The 24,522-nt window shown below is 63.8% G+C and overlaps 1 protein-coding gene across 1 annotated transcript in view; it reads right to left on the reverse strand.

The window, feature by feature from the left end:
- The window catches only part of RYR1 (ryanodine receptor 1), a 129,512-nt gene that overhangs the window by 53,523 nt on the left and 51,467 nt on the right, over positions 1-24,522 (reverse strand). Inside the window, 31 exon segments of the mRNA XM_069882232.1 lie at positions 252-492; positions 1,304-1,618; positions 3,740-3,870; positions 4,562-4,643; positions 5,885-6,123; positions 8,149-8,209; positions 9,147-9,196; positions 9,418-9,539; positions 10,466-10,533; positions 11,202-11,235; positions 11,237-11,318; positions 11,754-11,877; positions 12,654-12,684; positions 12,686-12,730; positions 12,811-12,888; positions 13,445-13,504; positions 13,506-13,586; positions 13,991-14,080; positions 14,234-14,312; positions 14,398-14,561; positions 15,577-15,717; positions 16,089-16,179; positions 16,583-16,803; positions 18,174-18,343; positions 19,621-19,741; positions 19,849-19,960; positions 21,100-21,286; positions 22,077-22,212; positions 23,081-23,175; positions 23,872-24,004; positions 24,137-24,251. Coding sequence (XP_069738333.1) covers positions 252-492; positions 1,304-1,618; positions 3,740-3,870; positions 4,562-4,643; positions 5,885-6,123; positions 8,149-8,209; positions 9,147-9,196; positions 9,418-9,539; positions 10,466-10,533; positions 11,202-11,235; positions 11,237-11,318; positions 11,754-11,877; positions 12,654-12,684; positions 12,686-12,730; positions 12,811-12,888; positions 13,445-13,504; positions 13,506-13,586; positions 13,991-14,080; positions 14,234-14,312; positions 14,398-14,561; positions 15,577-15,717; positions 16,089-16,179; positions 16,583-16,803; positions 18,174-18,343; positions 19,621-19,741; positions 19,849-19,960; positions 21,100-21,286; positions 22,077-22,212; positions 23,081-23,175; positions 23,872-24,004; positions 24,137-24,251 — 3,699 coding nt within the window.

Raw genomic sequence — 24,522 nt, forward strand, 5'->3', positions numbered from 1 at the left:
TGGTTAGAGCTCCATGGCCACCATGGGTAGATCTCTGTGGCCACCATGGGTAGGTCCCCGTGGCCACCATGGTTAGGTCCCCGTGGCCACCATGGTTAGAGCTCCATGGCCACCATGGGTAGATCTCTGTGGCCACCATGGGTAGGTCCCCGTGGCCACCATCAATGGGTCCCTGTGGCCACCATGGTTACATCTCCACGGCCACCACCCATAGATCTCCTTGGCCACCACGTTCGGGTCCCGTGTCTCACCGGCTGTTGTCCACGTAGCGGATGAGGAGGGGGTAGAGGGCGTAGAGGTCGCGGCAGAGGACGGAGAACTCGTCGCGGATGAGCAGCTCGGCGTCCTCGGCCTCGGCTTTGGCCTCCAGCCGCAGCTGCTCCTCCTCGGCCACCACCTTGCCCGCCCGCTTCTTCAGCTTCTCCATGGTGGGAATGAAGTGCGAGCGCAGCAGCTCCGGACGCGCCTTCGCCACGATCGGCTGCGCGAACACTGCGGGGACACCAGGACCTCCGTGGGGCCACCAGGACCTCCACGGGGCCACCAGGACCTCCACGGGGCCACCTGAACCTCCGTGGGGCCACTAGGACCATCCCAGGACCACCAGAGCCTCTGTGGGGCCACCAGAACCATCCCAGCGTCCCTCCAGGGCCACCAGCACCACCTCAAGAACCTTCCCATGGTCACCAGCTTCATCTGTGGGACCATCAGAACCTCCACAGGGCCACCAGAACCATCCCGGCGTCCCCCCAGGGCCACCAGCACCGCCTCAAGAACCTTCCCATGGCCACTACGACCTCTGTGGGGCCACCACAACCTCCTCAGGACCACCAGAACCGTCCTAGCATCCACCTGGGGCCACCAGCACCACCTCAAGAACCTTCCCGTGGCCACCGGCTCCATCTGTGGGACCATCCATGGCCAACAGAACCTCCATGGGGCCACCAGAACCAGCCTAGCATCCCCCCAGGGCCACCAGCACCACCTCAAGAACCTTCTCAGGGCCACCAGAACCTCTGTGGGGCCACCAGAACCATCCCAGTGTCCCCCCAGGGCCACCAGCACCGCCTCAAGAACCTTCCCATGGCCACTACGACCTCTGTGGGGCCACCACAACCTCCTCAGGACCACCAGAACCGTCCTAGCATCCACCTGGGGCCACCAGCACCACCTCAAGAACCTTCCCAGGGCCACCAGAACCTCCATGGGGCCACCGTGGGACCATCCGTGGCCACCGGAACCATCCCCGGGAGATCCCCAGGGCCACCACCCGTCGTGACGTCCCAGCGGGGCCTCCACCCACCTGCCAGGCGCTTCATCCAGGAGGCCTCGTCGATGCCCAGGTTGTTGACCACGATGCGGAGGATGTTGCCCAGGAGGGCGTTGAGGTGGTGGCCGGTGACGGCCGTGGGCCAGGGGCCCTGGGCCAGCGCCTCGGGGCCCCGTTCCCACCAGCGGGGCAGGTAGCTGCAGAGCATGGGCAGCGTCACCTCGATGACGTGGGGCATCTCGGTGTAACGAGCCCCCGACTCGGCCAGCGCCCCGATGCTGCCCATCAGCTGCTCCAGAGGTGGCACGTCCGGACACATCTCCTCCACGCGGCTCGGGAGGCCCAGGACTGCGGGACACGGGGACACGGGGACATGGGGACATGGAGGTGAGGAGGACGTGGAGAAACATCTCCTCAACACAGCTTGAGAGGCCCAGGACTAGGGGACATGGGGACATGGGGACATGGAGGACATGGAGAAACATCTCTTCAACGCGGCTCGGGAGGCCCAGGACTGGGGGACATGGGGACATGGGGACATGGGGGTGAGGAGGATGTGGAGAAACATCTCCTCCACGCGGCTCGGGAGGCCCAGGACTAGGGGACATGGGGACATGGGGACGTGGGGACATGGGGGTGAGGAGGACATGGAGAAACATCTCCTCAACACAGCTTAAGAGGCCCAGGACTAGGGGACATGGGGACATGGAGGACATGGAGAAACATCTCTTCAACGCGGCTCGGGAGGCCCAGGACTGCGGGACATGGGGACATGGGGACATGGAGGTGAGGAGGATGTGGAGAAACATCTCCTCCACGCAGCTCGGGAGGCCCAGGACTAGGGGACACAGGGACATGGGGACGTGGGGACATGGGGGTGAGGAGGACATGGAGAAACATCTCCTCAACGTGGCTCGGGAGGCTCAGGACTGGGGGACATGGGGACATGGGGACATGGAGGACATGGAGAAACATCTCTTCAACGCGGCTCGGGAGGCCCAGGACTGGGGGACATGGGGACATGGGGACATGGGGACATGGAGGTGAGGAGGATGTGGAGAAACATCTCCTCCACGCGGCTCGGGAGGCCCAGGACTAGGGGACAAGGGGACATGGGGACGTGGGGACATGGGGGTGAGGACGACATGGAGAAACATCTCCTCAACACAGCTTGAGAGGCCCAGGACTGGGGGACATGGGGACATGGGGGTGAGGAGGACATGGAGAAACATCTCCTCCACGCGGCTCGGGAGGCCCAGGACTGCGGGACACGGGGACATGGGGACATGGGGGTGAGGAGGATGTGGAGAAACATCTCCTCGACACGGCTCAGGAGGCCCAGGACTAGGGGACACGGGGACATGGGGACATGGGGGTGAGGAGGACATGGAGAAACATCTCTTCAATGCGGCTCGGGAGGCCCAGGACTGAGGGACATGGGGACATGGAGGACATGGAGAAACATCTCCTCCACGCGGCTCAGGAGGCCCAGGACTGCGGGACACGGGGACATGGGGACATGGGGACATGGGGGTGAGGAGGACGTGGAGAAACATCTCCTCCACGCGGCTCGGGAGGCCCAGGACTGCGGGACACGGGGACATGGGGACATGGGGGTGAGGGGGACATGGGGACATGGGGGTGAGGAGGACATGGAGAAACATCTCCTCAACACAGCTTGAGAGGCCCAGGACTAGGGGACATGGGGACATGGGGACATGGAGGACATGGAGAAACATCTCTTCAACGCGGCTCGGGAGGCCCAGGACTGCGGGACACGGGGACATGGGGACATGGAGGTGAGGAGGACATGGAGAAACATCTCCTCAATGCAGCTCAGGAGGCCCAGGACTAGGGACATGGGGATGAGGAGATGAGGAGGACACGGGATGAGGAGATAGAGATGAGGAGGACATGGGGATGAGGAGGACCTGGGATGAGGAGGAGATGGAGATGAGGAGGAGATGGAGATGAGGACATGGGACGAGGAGGACACAGGGACGAGGAGGACACAGGGATGAGGAGGACACAGGGATGAGGAGGACATGGGATGAGGAGGACATGGGATGAGGAGGAGATGGAGATGAGGAGGACATGGGGATGAGAACATGGGGATGAGGAGGAGATGGAGGTGAGGAGGACATGGAGATGAGGAGGAGACGGAGGTGAGGAGGACATGGGGATGAGGAGAACATGGGGATGAGGAGGAGATGGGGATGAGGAGGACATGGGGATGAGGAGGACTTGGGATCAGGAGAAGATGGAGATGAGGAGGACACAGGGATGAGGACATGGGGATGAGGAGGAGATGGAGATGAGGAGGAGATGGGGATGAGGACATGGGATGAGGAGGAGATAGAGATAAGGAGGAGATGGGGATGAGGAGGAGATGGAGGTGAGGAGGACATGGAGATGACGAGGAGATGGGGATGAGGAGGACACGGGGCCGAGGAGGCCGGGGTCCCTCACCGGCGCGCTCGCGGGGGCTCTTGGTGCTGTAGACCGAGCAGGGGTTGCAGCCGTCGAGCTGCGGCTCCAGGAAAGCGACCGGCATGGCGGCCGCCAACCGCGCCAAACACTCGCCCAGCGCCGGACGCTGCCTGGGGGCGACGGTCACGCCAGGGGACCCCACGGGGACCCCAGACCCATGGGGACCCCAAGGACACCCCACAGACACCCCAGGGACCCCCCAAGGACACCCCATGGACACCCCAAGGACACCTCAGACCCATGGGGACCCCAAGGACACCTCATGGACACCCCAAGGACACCCCAGAGCCATGGGGACCCCAAGGACACCCCACAGACACCCCATGGACCCCCCAAGGACACCCCATGGACACCCCAAGGACACCTCAGACCCATGGGGACCCCAAGGACACTCCAAGGACACCCCAGGGACACCCCATGGAAACCCCAAGGACACCCCAGACCCATGGGCACCACAAGGGGATCCCAAGGCCACCCCATGGCCACCCCGGACCCATATGGACCCCAAGAACACCCCATGGACACCTCATGGCCACCCCAAGGACACCTCATGGCCACCCCAGACCCATGGGGACCCCAAAGACACCTCATGGACACCTCATGGACACCCCAAGGACACCCCAGACCCACGGGTGCCCCAAGGACACCTCAAGGCCACTCCAGAACCACTTGGACCCCAAGGCCAGGCCAAGGCCACCCTTGACCCACAGGGACCCCATGGGGACCCCATGGGGACCCCTCAAGGCCACCCCAGGTCCAAGATCACCCCAAGGCCACCCCAAGGCCCCCCGGGGTCCCCACCTCTCCACGTAGCTGTTGCGGGTGGTGCCCAGCGAGAAGATGCTGCAGAGGATTCGGTAGCAGGAGACCTGGACGTCATCGACTGCGGGGACGGGGACGTCAGCCCCCAACCTGCCCCCGGGGCCCCTCGTCCCCCCCAGGATCCAGCCCCAGCGTGTCCCCCTGGCCCCATGGTGGCCCCGTGGTGTCCCCATGTCCCTATGGTGCCTCCATGTCCCCCTATTCCCAAGGGGTCCCCATGGTGTCCCCCATCCCCACGACATCCCCGTGGTGTCCCCAAGCCCCCAAGGTGTCCCCAAGCCCCCAAGGTGTCCCTATGGTGTCCCCCATCCCCACGACATCCCCATGGTGTCCCCATCCCCAGGGTGTCCCCATGGTGTCCCCCCATCCCCACAACATCCCCATGGTGTCCCCAAGCCCCCATGACATCCCCATGGTGTCCCCCATCCCCAGGGTGTCCCCATGGTGTCCCCCCATCCCCACGACATCCCCATGGTGTCTCCTGTCCCCAAGGTGTCCCCCAAGCCCTCAAGGTGTCCCCATGGTGCCCTCGTGTCCCCCTGTCCCCGTGGTGTCCCCAAGCCCCCAAGGTGTCCCCCTGGTGTCCCCCATCCCCACGACATCCCCATGGTGTCCCCTCATCCCCAAGGTGTTCCCCCATCCCCACGACATCCCCAAAGTGTCCCCCTGGTGTCCCCTCATCCCCATGACATCCCCAAGGTGTCCCCCAAGCCCCCAAGGTGTCCCCATGGTGCCCTCATGTCCCCCTGTCCCCATGGTGTCCCCCATCCCCACGACATCCCCATGGTGTCCCCAAGCCCCCAAGGTGTCCCCATGGTGTCCCCATGGTGTCCCCCATCCCCAAAGTGTCCTCCTGGTGTTCCCCCATCCCCACGACATCCCCACGGTGTCCCCCATCCCCAAGGGGTCCCCCATACCCAAGGGGTCCCCATGGTGTCCCCCAACCCCATGGTGTCCCCCATCCCCATGACATCCCCATGGTGTCTCCTCATCCTCAAGGTGTCCCCTCATCCCCACGACATCCCCACGGTGTCCCCCATCCCCGTGGTGTCCCCCATCCCCAAAGTGTCCTCCTGGTGTCCCCCCATCCCCACGACATCCCCGTGGTGTCCCCTCATACCCACGACATCCCCAAGGTGTCCCCCTGGTGTCCCCTCATCCCCACGACATCCCCATGGTGTCCCCCATCCCCAAGGTGTCCCCCTGGTGTCCCCAAGCCCCCAAGGTGTTCCCATGGTGTCCCCTCATCCCCACGACATCCCCGTGGTGTCCCCCGTCCCCGCGGTGTCCCCAGGTGCTCACGGATGACGTCGTCCCCGAACTGGTGCTGGGCGAGGTGCTCGAAGAGGGAGGTGAGGACGGGCAGCAGGGCGATGGTGGTGTAGTTGATGTTCTGGGCCACCCCCTTGACCTGCGTGCGGCTCTGCGACACCTTCCCCAGCCGCAGGTTCTCCACCATCTTCTCGATGTCCTCGGAGGCGCCTTCGAAGAACGAGCGCAGCCCGGCCTTGACGATCTCGGGGCCCGACTTCATCACCGTCCTGCGGGGTGGGGACACGCCACGTGGACACCTCCCCAGGGAGCTTCGGGGACATCGGAGGGGGCCACCACCCCAGGGAGGTTTGGGGACATCGGAGGGGGACACCAGCTTGGGGACACGCCACGTAGACACCTCCCCTGGGAGCTTTGGGGACATCGGAGGGGGCCACCAGCTTGGGGACACGCCACGTAGACACCTCCCCAAGGAGGTTTGGGGACATTGGAGCGGGACATGCCACGTGGACACCTCCCCTCAGAGCCTTGGGGACATCGGAGTGGGCCATCAGCTTGGGGACATGGCACGTGGACACCTCCCCAGGGAGCTTCGGGGACATCGGAGGGGGCCACCACCCCAAGGAGGTTTGGGGACATTGGAGGGGGACACCAGCTTGGGGACACACCATGTGGACACCTCCCCAGGGAGCTTTGGGGACATCGGAGGGGGACACCGGCTTGGGGACACGGCACGTGGACACCTCCCCAGGGAGCTTTGGGGACATTGGAGGGGACCACCAGCTTGGGGACACACCACGTGGACACCTCCCCAGGGAGCTTTGGGGACATTGGAGGGGACCACCACCCCAAGGAGATTTGGGGACATTGGAGGGGGCCACCAGCTTGGGGACACGCCACGCGGACACCTCCCCAAGGAGCTTTGGGGACATTGGAGGGGGACATGCCACACGGCCACCTCCCCTCAGAGCCTTGGGGACATCGGAGGGGGCCACCAGCTTGGGGACACACCACGTGGACACCTCCCCTCTGAGCTTTGGGGACATCGGAGGGGGACACCACCCCAAGGAGGTTTGGGGCCATCGGAGAGGGTCACCAGCTTGGGGACACGCCACGTGGACACCTCCCCAAGGAGCTTTGGGGACATTGGAGGGGGCCACCAGCTTGGGGACACGGCACATGGACACCTCCCCAAGGAGCTTTGGGGACATTGGAGGGGGCCACCAGCTTGGGGACACACCACGTGGACACCTCCCCAGGGAGCTTTGGGGACATCGGAGGGGGACACCGGCTTGGGGACACGCCACGTGGACACCTCCCCAAGGAGGTTTGGGGACATCGGAGGGGGCCATCAGCTTGGGGACACGCCACGTGGACACCTCCCCAGGGAGCTTTGGGGACATCGGAGGGGGCCACCAGCTTGGGGACACACCACGTGGACACCTCCCCAGGGAGCTTCGGGGACATCGGAGGGGGACACCACCCCAAGGAGGTTTGGGGACATTGGAGGGGGCCACCAGCTTGGGGACACAGCACGTGGACACCTCCCCAAGGAGCTTTGGGGACATCGGAGGGGGCCACCGGCTTGGGGACACGGCACATGGACACCTCCCCAAGGAGCTTTGGGGACATTGGAGGGGGCCACCAGCTTGGGGACACACCACGTGGACACCTCCCCAGGGAGCTTTGGGGACATCGGAGGGGGACACCGGCTTGGGGACACGCCACGTGGACACCTCCCCAAGGAGCTTTGGGGACATCGGAGGGGGCCACCAGCTTGGGGACATGCCACGTAGACACCTCCCCAAGGAGCTTTGGGGACATCAGAGGGGGACACGCCACATGGACACCTCCCCTCTGAGCTTTGGGGACATCGGAGGGGGACATGCCACGTGGACATCTCCCCAAGGAGCTTTGGGGACATTGGAGGGGGTCACCGGCTTGGGGACACGCCATGCAGACACATCCCCAGGGAGCTTCGGGACATCAGAGGTGGCCACCACCCCAAGGAGGTTTGGGGACATCGGAGGGGGACACCGGCTTGGGGACACAGCACGTGGACACCTCCCCAAGGAGCTCTGGGAACATTGGAGGGGGTCACCGGCTTGGGGACACGTGGGGAGGTTTGGGACATGGGAGGTGGCCACCACCCTGGGGACAGATGGGGCCAAGGCCAGCCCCGTGGTGGCCCCAGGACATCCTGGTGGCCCCTGGGGACTCGTGGGGACAAGGCCAGCCCCGTGGTGGCCCCAGGACGTGACTCGGTGGCCCTTGGGGACACCGCGGGGTGTCACCTGGCGTCCAGCGAGCGGGCGAGGATGTGCAGGCAGTTGACCACGGCCGGAGCGTCCGTCCCTGGGGACAGGGACACAGTCAGGGGCCCCCTGTCCCCCCCTGCGTCCCCCGTCTCCGCCCACGTCCCCTCCCCATGTCCCCACACGTCCCCTGGGCCCACGTGTCCCCTCAGTGTCCCCCCAATGTCCCCCCAGTGTCCCCCAATGTCCCCTCAATGTCCCCCAGTCCCCCCCAATGTCCCCCCAGTGCCCCCCCAGTGTCCCCCAGTGTCCCCTCAATGTCCCCCAGTGTCCCCCCAGTCCTCCCAGTGTCCCCCAATGTCCCCCCAGTGCCCCCCCACGTCCCCCCAGTCCCCCCAATGTCCCCCCAGTGCCCCCCCAGTGTCCCCCAGTGTCCCCTCAATGTCCCCAATGTCCCCCCAGTGCCCCCCAGTGTCCCCCAGTGTCCTCTCAATGTCCCCCCAGTGTCCCCCAGTCCCCCCCAGTGTCCCCTCAATGTCCCCCCAGTGTCCCCCAATGTCCCCTCAATGTCCCTCCATCCCTCCAGTGTCCCCCCAGTGCCCCCCAGTGCCTCCCTGTGTCCCCCCAGTGTCCCCTCAATGTCCCCCAGTGTCCCCCCAGTCCTCCCAGTGTCCCCCAATGTCCCCCCAGTGCCCCCCCACGTCCCCCCAGTCCCCCCAATGTCCCCCCAGTGCCCCCCCAGTGTCCCCCAGTGTCCCCTCAATGTCCCCAATGTCCCCCCAGTGCCCCCCAGTGTCCCCCAGTGTCCTCTCAATGTCCCCCCAGTGTCCCCCAGTCCCCCCAGTGTCCCCTCAATGTCCCCCCAGTGTCCCCCAATGTCCCCTCAATGTCCCTCCATCCCTCCAGTGTCCCCCCAGTGCCCCCCAGTGCCTCCCTGTGTCCCCCCAGTGTCCCCTCAATGTCCCCCCAGTCCCCCCAGTGCCCCCCAGTGTCCCCCCAGTCCCCCCAGTGCCCCCCAGTGTCCCCTGTCCCCTCACCGAAGAGCGAGACGCGGTGGCGGACGAGGGCGGCCAGTTTGCAGAAGAGGCTGGGGGGACACGGCGGGGTGGGGGGTCAGTCAGGGGGTCCCCGAGTCCCCTGGGGAGGGGACAGCACCCCCCACCCCACACCTGGGGCTCCAGGTGCCTCACGGCAGAGGGTCTGGGGGTCATCAAGGACCTCGGTGCCCCAGAGGTGGGGTTTGGGGTTCCACCTGCCCCAGAGGTGGGTTTCGGGGTCCCTGTGGGTTTTGGGGTCCCCCCCCCATACCTGGTGATCATCTCCTTCTCCTTGTTGGAGGCGTGACCGCCGCTGCCCAGCACCTTGGCCGGGGTGGAGAGGAAATAGAGGCAGTGGTTGTGGAAGTACTGGTTGATGAGGGGCAGCAGGATCTGGGGGGGCACGGCAGGGTTAGAGGGCGCCCCACAACCGGGGGACCCCCCGAGGGACCCCAAGACCCCATAGCGACCTCAAACAACCCCCCAAACCCCATGAGGAACCATCAAAACCCCATAAGGAACCCCCAAAACCACATGAGGAACCACCAAAACCCCATGAGGAACCACAAGAACCCACGGAGACCCCCAAACCCACCCCGTGAAAGACTCTCAAAGCACCTCAGGGACCCCCAAAATCCTGTAGGGGACCCCCAAGACCTCATAGCGACCTCGAACGCCCCATAGTGACCTCAAACAACCACCAGGGACCCCCAAAACCCCATGAGGAACCCTCCAAACCCCATAAGAAACCCCCAAAACCACATGAGGAACCACCAAAACCCCATGAGGAACCACAAGAACCCACAGAGACCCCCAAACCCACCCCGTAGAAGACCCTCAAAACACCTCAGGGATCCCCAAAATCTCATAGGGGACCCCAAGATCTCACAGCGACCTCGAACGCCCCATAGTGACCTCAAACAACCACCAGGGACCCCCAAAGCCCCATGAGGAACCCTCCAAACCCCATGAGGAACCACCAAAACCCCATGAGAAACCACAAGAACCCACAGGGACCCCCAAACCCACCCCGTAGAAGACCCTCAAAACACCTCAGGGATCCCCAAAATCTCATAGGGGACCCCAAGATCTCACAGCGACCTCGAACGCCCCATAGTGACCTCAAACAACCACCAGGGACCCCCAAAACCCCATGAGGAACCCTCCAAACCCCATGAGGAACCACAAGAACCCGCAGAGACCCCCAAACCCACCCCGCAGAAGACTCTCAAAGCACCTCAGGGATCCCCAAAATCCCATAGGGGACCCTCAAGGCCTGTGTTGTCCCCACCCCCCCACTTTTTTGGGGTCCCCCTGACCTTGGCGAAGAACTTGATCTCCTGCTCGTGGGGGGATTTCTCACCCCGCCCGCTGCTGACCACAGCCTCTGGGGGGACACGCGTGGTCAGGAGGGGGGGACACAGAGTTTGGGGGGGTCCCCAAGGGGCTCAGGGGGGTTTGAGGGAATCTCAAAGGGCTTGAAGGCATCTCAGGGGAGGTCTCAGAGGGTCTCAAGCGGCCTGAGGGGGTCTCAAGGGGGGGGTCTCAAAGGGTTTGAGGGCATCTCAAGGGGGTCTCAAAGGGTCTCGAGGGGTTTGAGGGCATCTCAGGGGGTTTCAAGAGGGTCTCAAGGGAGTCTCAAGGGGTTTTGAGGGCATCTCAGGGGGCTTATGGGGGGCTCAAAGAGTTTGAGGGCATCTCAAGGGGGTCTCAAGAGGTTCTCAAGGGGTTTGAGGGCATCTCAGGGGTTTCAAGAGGGTCTCAAGGGAATCTCAAGGGGTTTGAGGGCATCTCAGGGGGCTTATGGGGGGCTTAAAGAGTTTGAGGACATCTTAAGGGGGTCTCAAGAGGTTCTCAAGGGGTTTGAGGGCATCTCAGGGGGGCTTATGGGGGGCTCAAAGAGTTTGAGGACATCTTAAGGGGGTCTCAAGAGGTTCTCAAGGGGTTTGAGGGCATCTCAGGGGTTTCAAGAGGGTCTCAAGGGGGCTCCAGAAGAGTCCCCAGCGGGGTGTGGGGCAGGGGGCCCTGAGGGACTGGAGGGTCCTGGGGTCTCACCCAGGTGGGCGATGAACTCCTGCGAGATGTCCAATCCACTTGAGGAGCTGCTGCAGGAACCCGTAGGCGAAGCGCTTCTCGATGGACGACGTGTCCAGCTCCATGTCCTTCAGCCCCCTGAGACACCGAGGGAGTCACCGGGACCCCCCCAAAACCCAACCACGACCATCCAAAACCCAATCAGGACCCCCCAAACCCAACCACAACCATCTAAAACCCAACCAGGACCATCCAAACGCAACCAGAACACCCCCAAACCCAACCAGGACCATCTAAAACCCAACCAGGACCATCCAAACCCAACCAGGACACCCCCAAACCCAACCAGGACCATCTAAAACCCAACCAGGACCCCTCAAAACCAACCAGAACCCTCCAAACCCAACCAGGACCATCTAAAACCCAACCAGGACCATCCAAAACCATCTAGGACCCCCCAAAAACCCAACCAGGACCATCCAAAACCATCCAGGACACCCCAAACCTCCAACCAGCACCATCTAAAACCCAACCAGGACCCCCCAAACCCCACCCAGGACCCCCCAAACCCACCGGGTGACGGCGTAGCCGTTGAGCTGGAGGAACTTGAGGAGCTCCTGGGCCTTCTCACGGTCACGGGCCTTCTCCTTGGCCGTCAGCGTGTCGTACGGCACCAGCAGGGGGTGCGACCCTCCCCCTGGCACCTCTCGTCAGCACCAGGGGGGTGGGGGGAGAGGACAATCCGGGGGGGAAGGGGAGGGGAGCCCAGGGGGATGGAGATGAGGAGCATCCACGGGGATGGAGATCAGGATCATCCATGGGGGATGGAGGAGGAGAGGAGAACCCAGGGGAGATGGAGGAAGGGAGAAGAACCCAAGGGAGATGGAGGAGGAGAGGAGAACCCAAGGGAGATGGAGGAGGAGAGGAGAACCCAGGGGAGATGGAGGAGGAGAGGGAGAACCCAGGGGAGATGGAGGAGGGGAGGAGAACCCAGGGGAGATGGAGGAGGGGAGGAGAACCCAGGGGAGATGGAGGAGGAGAGGAGAACCCAGGGGAGATGGAGGAGGAGAGGAGAACCCATGGGAGATGGAGGAGGAGAGGAGAACCCAGGGGAGATGGAGGAGGAGAGGAGAACCCAGGGGAGATAGAGGAGGGAGAGGAGAACCCAGGGGAGATGGAGGAGGAGAGGAGAACCCAGGGAGATGGAGGAGGAGGAGAGGAGAACCCAGGGGAGATGGAGGAAGGGAGGAGAACCCAGGGGAGATGGAGGAGGAGAGGAGAACCCAGGGGAGATGGAGGAGGAGAAGAGAACCCAGGGGAGATGGAGGAAGGGAGGAGAACCCAAGGGAGATGGAGGAGGAGAAGAGAACCCAGGGGAGATGAAGGAGGAGAAGAGAACCCATGGGAGATGGAGGAGGAGAGAAGAACCTCTGGAGGAGCCGGGTGGGTTGGGCCCCGTGGGGACTCACTCACCCTTGGCCTCCAGCTCCAGCTTCTTCTTGCGGGCCCCAGGTGTTGTGGTAATTCTCGGCCAACTGCTCGGCCATCGCCTGGGGACACGCGACGTGAGGACACGGGGGTCACGGGGGGACACGGAGGGGACAACGGGGGGACGGGGGGGGACACTCACCTGCAGCTCCCGGGACAGCGTCACCCCTGAGAGGTCCACGGGCTGGGGGCTGTAGCCGTGGGTGGGGTCGTAGGTGGCCTGGGAGGAGAACACGGGGTGAGGGGCAACCACGGACCCCCAGAGGGCCCTTCACCACCCCAGGGACCTCCAGGGGGTCTCGGGGGGCTCCTTTCCCACTCTGTGGAGCTCCAGAGGTTCTCAGGGGGCTCCTTCCCCACTCTACGGAGCTCCAGAGGTTCTCGAGGGGCTCCTTCCCCACTCTATGGAGCTCCAGAGGTTCTCGGGGGGGCTCCTTCCCCACTCTGTGGAGCTCCAGAGGCTCTCGGGGGGCTCCTTCCCCACTCTACGGAGCTCCAGAGGCTCTCGGGGGGGCTCCTTCCCCACTCTACGGAGCTCCAGAGATTCTGGGGGGTCTCCTTCCCCACTCTACGGAGCTCCAGAGGTTCTCAGGGGTCTCCTTCCCCACTCTACGGAGCTCCAGAGGCTCTTGGGGGGCTCCTTCCCCACTCCATGGAGCTCCAGAGGCTCTTGGGGGGCTCCTTCCCCCACTCTATGGAGCTCCAGAGGTTCTCGGGGGTCTCCTTCCCCACTCTGTGGAGCTCCAGAGGCTCTCGGGGTGCCCCCCCAGCCCCACCTGGGCAGACTGGGAGATCTTGCGGGTCTTCTTCTTCTCCGTCTTGTCCTCCTCACCCTCCCAGAGCCTTCTCCACCATCCACTCCCAGGCCAGCATGGCCTTGAGGGACTCCTTGATGGGCCACCGGTAGATCTCCTTGTCCTGGAGGGGAAAAGGGGGTTGGGGGATCTTGAGGAGGAAGGGATGGTGTTGGAGGGTCTCTAGGGGTTGAGGAGGAAGGGATGGGGTTGGAGGGTCTCAGAGAGGTTGAGGAGGAAGGGATGGGGGTTGGAGGGTCTCTAGGAGGTTGAGGAGGAAGGGATGGGGTTGGAGGGTCTCTAGGAGGTTGAGGAGGAAGGGATGGGGTTGGAGGGTCTCCAGGAGGTTGAGGAGGAAGGGATGGGGTTGGAGGGTCTCCAGGAGGTTGAGGAGGAAGGGATGGGGTTGGAGGGTCTCAGGGAGGTTGAGGAGGAAGGGGTGGGGTTGGAGGGTCTCTAGGGGGTTGAGGAGGAAGGGATGGGGTTGGAGGATCCCATCCTGGTCCTAGACGGGGACACACACAGCACCTTCTCGGAGAAGGTCTTGTAGGGTCTCAGCATGGGGTGGGTCTTGGCTTCTTCATCCACCGTCTCCCCATAGGACCAGTTGTTCTGGATCTGCAGGGGAGGAGACGGGGAGGAGGACGGTGAGGACGTGGGGCTGGGGACGGTGAGACTGGAGAAGGTGCAGGGGTGGGGACAGAGCGCTGGGGGACAGGACCCTGCTCCCCCAGCGTCCCCCGAGGTCCTGGAGGTGCCGGGAGGTCCCACCTTGTCGAACGCCCACTTCTCGTGCGTGTACTCGGCGTACTTGTTGATGAAGCCGTCCAGCTTCTCGGGGATGATGACGCTGGAGAGGACACGGCGGGTCAGGGAGGGTCCCCGGCCACGGCTGAGCCCGGGGTTGGGGTGGGGGGGGTTGGAATGGACCCTACTTGAGGGTCTCCACGGGCTTGGGGTCGAAGTTGCCCTCGGCGTCCACGGACGCCTTCTTCTCGGTCTTGGAGGAGTAGCTGGCGTCCACGTAGTCGGGGGGGATGGCGCCGGCGATGGCGCAGAGGCACGGCATGGCCAGCTTGTAGAGCTCGGCGTCGAAGCGCTGGGCGGGGGACGCCGAGGGGTCACCTCCTGGGGCCCCCCCAGGTCCTGCAGAGACCCCCCCCTTGCTGCCCCACGGAGACACCCCCGGCCACACGGGTCTCCTCGTCAGCCTGGCCCCGTCTCTGCCTGCTCACCAGCCTCCCGGCCTTGTCATCCTCACCATCCCCACGTCCTCACCATCCTCGTCCCGTCTCGTCCCGTCCCATCCTATCCCATCCCATCCCATCCCATCCCATCCCATCCCATCCCATCCCCTCCCCATCTCCATCTCTATCATCTCCATCCCCATCCCATCTCCATCCCCATCTCCATCTCCATCTGCACTTCCATCTCCATCTCCATCCCCACCCCCCACCTCCATCTCCACCTCCACCTCCTCCACCTCCATCATCCCCACCTCCATCTCCATCATCTCCATCTCCACCTCCATCTCCACCTCCATCTCCATCCCCACCTCCAACCCCATCTCCATCACCATCCCATCTCCATCCCCACCTCCATCCCCATCCCATCTTCATCCCATCCCATCTCCATCTCCATCTCCTTCCCCATCCCCACCTCCATCCCCATCTCATCTCCATCTCCATCTCCATCTCTCCCATCTCCATCTCCATCTCCTCCCATCCCATCCCATCTCCATCTCCATCTCCATCTCCATCCCATCTCCATCTCCATCCCATCTCCATCTCCATCTCCATCTCCATCCCATCCCCATCCCTATCTCCATCTCCATCTCCATCTCCATCCCCATCTCATCTCCATCTCCATCTCCATCTCCATCCCATCTCCATCCCCATCTCCATCCCATCTCCATCTCCATCCCATCTCCATCTCCATCCACATCTCCATCTCCATCATCTCCATCTCCATCATCTCCATCTCCATCCCATCCCCATCCCTATCTCCATCTCCATCCCCATCCCATCTCCATCTCCATCTCCATCTCCATCTCCATCTCCATCTCCATCTCCATCTCCATCCCCATCCCATCTCCATCCCATCCCACCCCTCACCTTGTGTGCGAGGGACTCGAAGATGCCCCAGAAGAGCTTCCTGGTGAGGTGCAGCTCCTCCTCAGAGCTCACGCCCTGGTTGGGCCACCCGCTCGGCAGGCAGTAGTACTTCCAGCAGCGCTCGTAGTGGTTCGTTAGGAGCTGGGGGGGGGACATCCTCATCTCAAGGACCTCAGGGTCTTCTCCTCCCACCTCAAGGACCTCCTCCAACCCCTCAGGGTCTTCTCCTCCCACCTCAAGAACCTCCTCCCACCCCTCAGGGTCTCCTCCTCCCACCTCAAGGACCTCCTTCAACCCCTCAGGGTCTTCTCCTCCCACCTCAAGGACCTCCTCCCACCCCTCAGGGTCTCCTCCTCCCACCTCAAGGACCTCCTCCCACCCTCAGGGTCTTCTCCTCCCACCTCAAGGACCTCCTCCCACCCCTCAGGGTCTCCTCCTCCCACCTCAAGGACCTCCTCCCACCCTCAGGGTCTTCTCCTCCCACCCCTCAGGGTCTTCTGCCCCCACCCCACCTTGAGGGGCATCTTTGCGAACTCGTTGAGGATGGGGACGTCGAAGACCAAGCGGCGCAGGAGGTGCTGGAGCATCGAGGGGCGGATGAACCTGGGGAGGGGGTGAAAGGGGGAGGTCAGGGGGGACACGGGGGGTCCATGGGGATGGTGGGGGGTCCATGGGGACATTGGGGGTTCCATGGGGACATTGGGGGTTCCATGGAGATGTTGGGGCTCCATGGAGATGTTGGGGATCCATGGAGATGTTGGGGTTCCATGGGGACCTTGGAGGCTCCATGGAGATGTTGGGGTTCCCTGGGGATATTGAGGGTTCCATGGGGACATTGGGGGTTCTATGGAGATGTTGGGGTTCCATGGAGATGTTGGGGCTCCATGGAGATATCGGGGGTTCCATGGAGATGTTAGGGTTCCCTGGGGGTGTTGGGGGTTCCCTGGGGGCGTTGGGGTCCCGGGTGAGCGGGGGGGGGGTGTCCCAGGGGAGGGGGGGTCCCCACCGGCAAAGGGCCATGAGACACTCCTCGATGACGTCGCGCTGGGCCTTGGTGAGGGAGCGTCCGCGCGAGAGCCGGTAGATGGTGTGCAGCATGGAGTCCACCATGATGGCGCGGTGCTCGGTGCCCGCGAAGAGCGGGGCGCACTTGGTGATGAGCGGCAGCACCGCCTGGCACAGGTACCGGTTCAGCGCCAGCGCCATCTCCGTCGTGCTGAAGGCCGCCTGGGGGCACGGGGGGGTCAGCGAGCCGCGGGGCGGCCCCCCATCTCCATCCCATCCCATCCCAACCCATCACCACCCCATCACCATCCCATCCCATCACCATCCCATCCCATCTCCACCCCATCACCATCCCATCCCATCTCCATCCCCATCCCGTCCCGTCCCATCTCCATCTCCATCTCCATCCCATCCCACCCCATCCCATCCCCATCCCCACCCCATCTCCACCCCCATCCCACCCCATTTCCATCTCCATCCCATCTCCATCCCACCTCCATCCCCATCCCATCTCCATCCCATCTCCATCCCCATCTCCATCCCCATCCCCATCTCCATCCCATCCCCATCCCCATCCCACCTGGCTGGTTTGAGGAACCCTCCTATCCCTTCTATAGGGCAGATATAGGGGAGATGTTGGGGTTCCATGGAGTTTTTGGGGTCCCATGGAGATATTTGGGGTCCGTGAGAATGTTGGGTTCCCTGGGGACTTTGGGCTCCATGGGGATGTTGGGGGTCCATGGAGATTTTGGGTTCCATGGAGATAATGGGTTCCATGAGGATGTTGGGTTCCATGGAGATAATGGGGGTTCCCTGGAGATACTGGGCTCCATGGAGATATTGGGGGGCCCATGGGGACATTGAGGTTCCATGGAGATATTTGGGTTCCATGGAGATACTGAGTTCCATGGAGATATTTGGGGTCCATGGAGATACTGGGGGTTCCATGAGGATGTTGGGGTCCATGGAGATAATGGGGGTTCCCTGGAGATACTGGGCTCCATGGAGATATTGGGGGGCCCATGGGGACATTGAGGTTCCATGGAGATATTTGGGTTCCATGGAGATACTGAGTTCCATGGAGATATTTGGGGTCCATGGAGATACTGGGGGTTCCATGAGGATGTTGGGGTCCATGGAGATAATGGGGGTTCCATGAGGATGTTGGGTTCCATGGAGATATTTGGGTTCCATGGAGATAATGGGGGTTCCATGGAGATGCCGGGGTTCCCTGGAGACATTGGGCTCCATGGAGAATTTGGGAGATCCATGGGGACATTGAGGTTCCATGGAGATATTTGGGGTCCATGGAGATAATGGGGGTTCCATGAGGATGTTGGGTTCCATGGAGATAATGGGGGTTCCATGGAGATAATGGGGGTTCCATGGAGATGTTGGGGTTCCCTGGAGATGTTGGGCTCCATGGAGATGTTGGGGGATCCATGGGGACATTGGGGTTCCATGGAGATATTTGGGTTCCATGAGGATGTTGGGGGTTCCCTGGAGATGTTTGGGTTCCCTGGAGCTGTTGGGGGTTCCCTGGAGGTGTTGGGGGTTCCCTGGAGCTGCCGGGGTTCCCTGCAGCCGCTCACCGTGTCGAGGGAGGCGGCGGCGCGCATGTCGGGGAGGAAGCCGACCTCGAGCACGTGGAGCAGGAGGCTCTGGCTCTCGACGCCGTAGACGCGGTCGAGGAACAGGACCATCGGCGCCTTGTGCTCCGGCACGAAGCTGGCGGCCATGCGCGGCTCCACCACGCCGCCGTCTGCGGGGCGCGCCACACGGACCCCGCTGCGGCTCCCACCGCTGCAGCCCCCCCGCGACCCCCCCCGTGACCCCCCCTGTGACCCCCCTGCGGCTCCCACCGCTGCAACCCCCCCCGCGACCCCCCCTGTGACCCCCTCTGTGACCCCCCCTGTGACCCCCCTGTGGCTCCCACCACTGCAGCCCCCTCTGCGACCCCCCCCGTGACCCCCCTGTGACCCCCCTGTGACCCCCCTGCGGCTCCCACCGCTGCAGCCCCCCCTGCACCCCCCTGCGACCCCCCTGCTGCAGCCCGGTGCCTCCCACTCCAGTCTTCCCAGTCTAGATGCCCCCATCCCAGTCCTCCCTTCCCAGTGCTCCCAGTGCCCCCATTCCAGATGCCCCCATCCCAGTGCCTCCCGCCCCAGTGCTCCCCATCCCCATCCTCCCAGTGCTCCCATCCCAGTCCTCCCAGTGCTCCCAGAGCAGACGCCCCCATCCCAGCGTCCCCCTCCCAGCCTAGATGCTCCCAGTGCTTCCAGCGCTCCCAGTGCCCCCAGTGCCCCCCTCCCAATGCTCCCATCCCAGTCTTCCCAGTGCTCCCAGACCAGACGCCCCCATCCCAATCCTCCCACCCCAGTGTCCCCCTCCCAGCCTAGATGCTCCCAGTGACTCCCAATGCTCCCAGGGCCCCCCTCCCAGTGCTCCCATCCCAGTGCTCCCATCCCAGTCCTCCCAGTGCTCCCAGACCAGACGCCCCCATCCCAATCCTCCCATCCCAGTGTCCCCCTCCCAGCCTAGATGCTCCCAGTGCCCCCCTCCCAGTGCTCCCAGTGACTCCCAATGCTCCCAGTGACTCCCAATGCCCCCATCCCAGTCCTCCCAGTGCTCCCAGACCAGACGCCCCCATCCCAATCCTCCCATCCCAGCATCCCCCTCCCAGCCTAGATGCTCCCAGTGCCTCCCAGTGCCTCCCAGTGCTCCCAGTGCCCCCCTCCCAGTGCCCCCAGTGCCTCCCAGTGCCCCCCTCCCAGTGCTCCCAGTGCTCCCAGTGCCCCCCTCCCAGTGCCCCCAGTGCCTCCCAGTGCCCCCCTCCCAGTGCCCCCCTCCCAGTGCCCCCCTCCCAGTGCCCCCAGTGCCCCCCAGTGCCCCCCTCCCAGTGCCTCCCAGTGCCCCCAGTGCCTCCCAGTGCCCCCCTCCCAGTGCTCCCAGACCAGACGCCCCCATCCCAATCCTCCCATCCCCGTGTCCCCCTCCCAGCCTAGATGCTCCCAGTGCCCCCAGTGCCCCCAGTCCCACCTTTGCCGATGGCGGGCAGCTGCAGGGGGAGGCTGATGATTCCCACCAGGTCGTCGAGGGGCACGAGGGAGCGCAGGATGGCTCGGATCCGCAGCGCCTCCCCCTTCCCCGCCTGGATCAGCTGCCGGGGGGGGGGGGGACAAGGGGGGTCACCCCCATCCTGACACCCCCCCCCAACCCCACCACGGTCCCCATCCCCCCCCCCTGCCCCCCCGGACCCCCCCTTACGTGCATCTCGGGGGCGCAGCGGCCCAGGAGGTCGATGAGGGCGGCGTAGAAGGACATGATGGCGTTGCCCAAGTGCACCCGGTTCTCCTCGGGGGGCTCCTCACCCCCAAACCTGGGGAGGGGGGAAAGGGCGTCGCGAGGTCCGTGACCACCCCCCACCGCCCCCGGGGCTCAGCCCACCCCCATCCCATCCCCATCCCATCCCCTGTCCACTTCCACCTCCACCTCTATCCCTCCTCCACCTCCATCTCCATCTCCATTTCCATCTTGTTCTCCACCTCTACCTCCATCCGATCCACTTCCCACCTTCACCTCCATCCCCAACCCCATCCCCATCTCCACCTCCATCTCCTCCTCCATCCCATCCTGTCCCATCCCACCCCCTTCCCACTCCATCCCATCTCCATCTCCACCTCCATCTCAATCTCCACCTCCATCTCCATCCCCTCCTGTCCCATCCCCCCCATCCCCATCCCCTTCCCACTCCATCCCATCCCCATCTCCATCTCCATCTTTTCCTTCACCTCCACCTCCATCTCCACCTCCATCCCCTTCCCTCTCCACCTCTGCCTCCATCTCCATCTCCACCTTTTTCTTCACGTCCACCTCCAAATCCACCTTGTTCTTCACCTCCATCTCCACCTCCATCCCCTTCCTCCTCCATCTCCACCTCTGCCTTCATCTCCATCCCCTCCCATCCCATCCCCTTTACACCTCCATCTCCATCTCCATCTTGTTCTTCACCTCCACCTCCATCTCCATCCCATCCCCACCTCCATCTCCATCATCTCCATCATCTCCATCTCCATCCCCACCTCCATCTCCATCATCTCCATCTCCATCCCATCCCCACCTCCATCTCCATCATCTCCATCATCTCCACCATCTCCATCATCTCCATCATCTCCATCTCCATCCCATCCCCACCTCCATCTCCATCATCTCCATCATCTCCATCTCCATCCCCACCTTTGCCTCCATCTCCACCTCCATCCCCATCCCCATCTCCATCTCCACCTCCACCTCCATCTCCATCATCTCCATCATCTCCACCTCCATCTCCATCCCCTCCCATCCCATCCCCTTTACACCTCCATCTCCACCTCCATCATCTCCATCTCCATCTCCATATTCTCCATCTTCATCATCTCCATCTCCATCTCCATCTCCACCTCCATCTCTACCTCCACCTCCATCTCCATCATCCCCATCTCCATCCCCACCCCACCCCCCCCCGGCGTGGGGCCTCACGGGTCCCTCCTGCGCTCCCTGCGGCCGCTGGGCCCGTCGCGCGCGGGGTCGTGGGCGATGCCGATGGCCTCCTGGATGGCGGCGAGGAGGCCGCTGCCGCCCTCCCCGCGCAGGGCCGGCCCGAAGCACTCGGGGCGCCGGATCAGCAGCCGAACCACCACGTTGGCGTTCTCCTCCACGCTCTCCCCTGCCGGACACGCGCCCGCTGGCACCTCGGGGGGGGACACGCACCCCCTGGGGCCACCCCGGACCTCCAGGGGGGGACAGGGACCCTCTGGGATCTCCAGGATGGGTCAGGGACCTCCAGGGACCACCAGGATGGGTCTCCAGGGACCTCCAGGGTGGGACAGGGACTTTCTAGGACTACCAGGGATCTCCAGGATGGAGCAGGGACCTTCCAGGACCTCCAGGATGGGATATGGGAGACCCTGGGGACCTCCAGGACGGGACAGGGACCTTCTGGGACCTCCAGGATATGACAGGGACCTTCTGGGACCTCCAAGACAGGACATGGGAGACACCAGGGACCCCCAGGAATGGGACAGAGGGACAGGGACCTTCCAGGACCTCCAAGATGGGACATGGGAGACCCTGGGGACCTCCAGGATGGGACAGGGACCTTCTGGGACCTGCAGGGTGGGGCAGGGACCTTCTGGGACCTCCAAGACAGGACATGGGAGACACCAGGGACCCCCAGGAATGGGACAGAGGGACAGGGACCTTCCAGGACCTCCAGGATGGGACATGGGAGACCCTGGGGACCTCCAGGATGGGACAGGGACCTTCTAGGACCCACAGGATGGGACATGGGAGACACCAAGGGCCCCCTGGGACGTCCAGGGATGGGACAGGAGGCACAGGGACCCCCCTACGACCCTCAGAGACCCCCCGGGAACACTGAGATGGAGCAATGAGGGGGGACGGGGCCTCTTGGGGGTGAGAGGAGGGGACACGGGGACCCCGGGGCCACCACTGACCGTTGACGAAGACGGCGAAGCGCAGGAAGTCGAGGTAGCGCTCGCCCCCGCACGGGTTCCACCCGATGTCGGGGTAGCCCTTGGCCAGCAGCATCGGGCAGCTCTGCAGCCCACAGCTCGCCAGGTAGGTCACCACCTGCGGGGACCAAGCACGGGGCCCACCAGGCAGGGGGACGTCACACGGGGTCATCATATGGGGTCCCAGCAAGCAGGGGGACATCGCATGGGGTCCCACCAAGCAGAGGGACGTCATATGGGGTCCCACCAAGCAGGGGGACATCACACGGGGTCCCACCAAGCAGGGGGACATCACACAGGGTCATCATAGGGGGTCCCAGCAAGCAGGGGGACATCATATGGGGTCCCACCAAGCAAGGGGACATCGCATGGGGTCCCACCAAGCATGGGGACGTCATATGGGGTCCCACCAAGCAGGGGGACGTCACACGGGGTCATCATATGGGGTCCCAGCAAGCCTGGGGACATCGCATGGGGTCCCACCAAGCAGAGGGACGTCATATGGGGTCCCACCAAGCAGGGGGACATCACACAGGGTCATCATATGGGGTCCCAGCAAGCAGGGGGACATCATATGGGGTCCCACCAAGCAAGGGGACATCGCATGGGGTCCCACCAAGCAGGGGGACGTCACATTGGGTCATCATACGGGGTCCCACCAAGCAGGGGGACGTCATATGGGGTCCCACCAAGCAGGGGGACATCGCATGGGGTCATCATATGGGGTCCCAGAAAGCCTGGGGACATCGCATGGGGTCCCACCAAGCAGAGGGATGTCATACGGGGTCCCACCAAGCAGGGAGACATCGCACGGGGATGTCACATGGGGTCCCACCAGGCAGGGGGACATCACACGGGGTCATCATATGGGGTCCCACCAAGTGTGGGGACCTCCTGATGACAACGACCTTGCCCAGGAGCCTCCCCCGTGTGTCCCCCCCCTCCCCCAGGCTCTGAAGCGGGGGCCGCGTCTGGGGACCCGTCACCTTCTCCAGGTCCTGCTCCTTCAGCGCCAGCGCCAGCTCGTTGTTGTCGATGACCGAGGCGGCCGCCACGTCCAGGGGGGTCGAGCCCCTCATGCCTGGGGGGGACGGGGAGCCGTGACGGGGGGGACGGGGGGTGATGGGGGGGTGACATGGGGTGACAGGGGGTGATGGGGGTGACAGGGGGTGATGGGGGTGACAAGGGGGTGATGGGGGGGTGACAAGGGGGTGATGGGGGGTGATGGGGGTGACAGGGGTGACGGGGGTGACAGGGGGGTGACAGGGGGTGATGGGGGTGACAGAGGGTGATAAGGGGGTGATGAGGGTGACAAGAGGGTGATGGGGGTGACAAGGGGGGTGACAGGGGGTGATGGGGGTGACAGGGGGGTGATGGGGGGGTGACAAGGGGGTGACGGGGGGTGATGGGGGTGACAGGGGTGACGGGGGTGACAAGGGGGGTGACAGGGGGTGACAGGGGGTGATAAGGGGGTGACAAGGGGGTGATAAGGGGGTGACAAGGGGGGTGACAAGGGGGGTGACAAGGGGGGTGACAGGGAGTGATAAGGGGTGTCAGGAGGGGCCAGGGGGTGACGAGGGGTGTCAGGAGGGACCAGGGGGTGGCAGGGGGTGACGAGGGGTGTCAAGGGGCCCAGGGGGTGATGAGGGGTGTCAGGTGAGGACCAAGGGTTGACGCGTGGGGGACACCTTCTCCAGGCCGCTGGGACAGGAGGTGGTTGGGGGACACACGGGGGGACACGGGGGGCCAGGGGGGGTGGCAGGGGGTGTCCCCTCACCCAGGCCGATGCTGCTGTTCTCCAGCAGGTAGCCCAGGTGGTCGAACATGGAGCGCTGGTTCTGGCGGCTGATGCGGCAGAAGTAGCAGAGGAAGCGGCAGCAGTTGGTCACCATCTTGGGGAAGCGAATCTCCTGCCGCGGGGACACGACGGCATCAGGGTTGGGTTGGGGGAGCTCAGGGTTTTTGGGGGGGGCCCAGGGAGGTCCAGGAGGGTGGTGGGGACAGCGAGGAACCCCCCCCCGCCGCCTCCCCCAAGAGCTCACCTTGTTCTCGCCGCCCCCCAGGACGCTGACCATGACCTGCATGACCGTCTCGTGCATCCCCAGCGCCCGCATCAGGTTGGGGTGTTGGTAGAAAACCTTGTTGTTCATGATGTTCCTAGGGGGGAAAAGGGGGTCACCGGGGGTTGGAGACGAGGGGATGGATGGAGGTGGGGGGGATGGATGGAGGTGGGGGGGATGGACAATGCTCTTGGGGCGATGGACGATGTTCTTGGGGTGACGGACAATGTTACTGGGGTGATGGATGATGCTCTTGGGGTGATGGACAATGTTCTTGGGGCGATGGACGATGTTCTTGGGGTGATGGACAATGTTCTTGGGGTGATGGACAATGTTGTGGGGTGATGGACAATGTTCTTGGGGAGATG

The sequence above is a fragment of the Phaenicophaeus curvirostris genome, unplaced genomic scaffold, assembly GCF_032191515.1.
Source record: "Phaenicophaeus curvirostris isolate KB17595 unplaced genomic scaffold, BPBGC_Pcur_1.0 scaffold_93, whole genome shotgun sequence".
In the NCBI taxonomy this organism is placed as follows: Eukaryota; Metazoa; Chordata; class Aves; order Cuculiformes; family Cuculidae; genus Phaenicophaeus; species Phaenicophaeus curvirostris.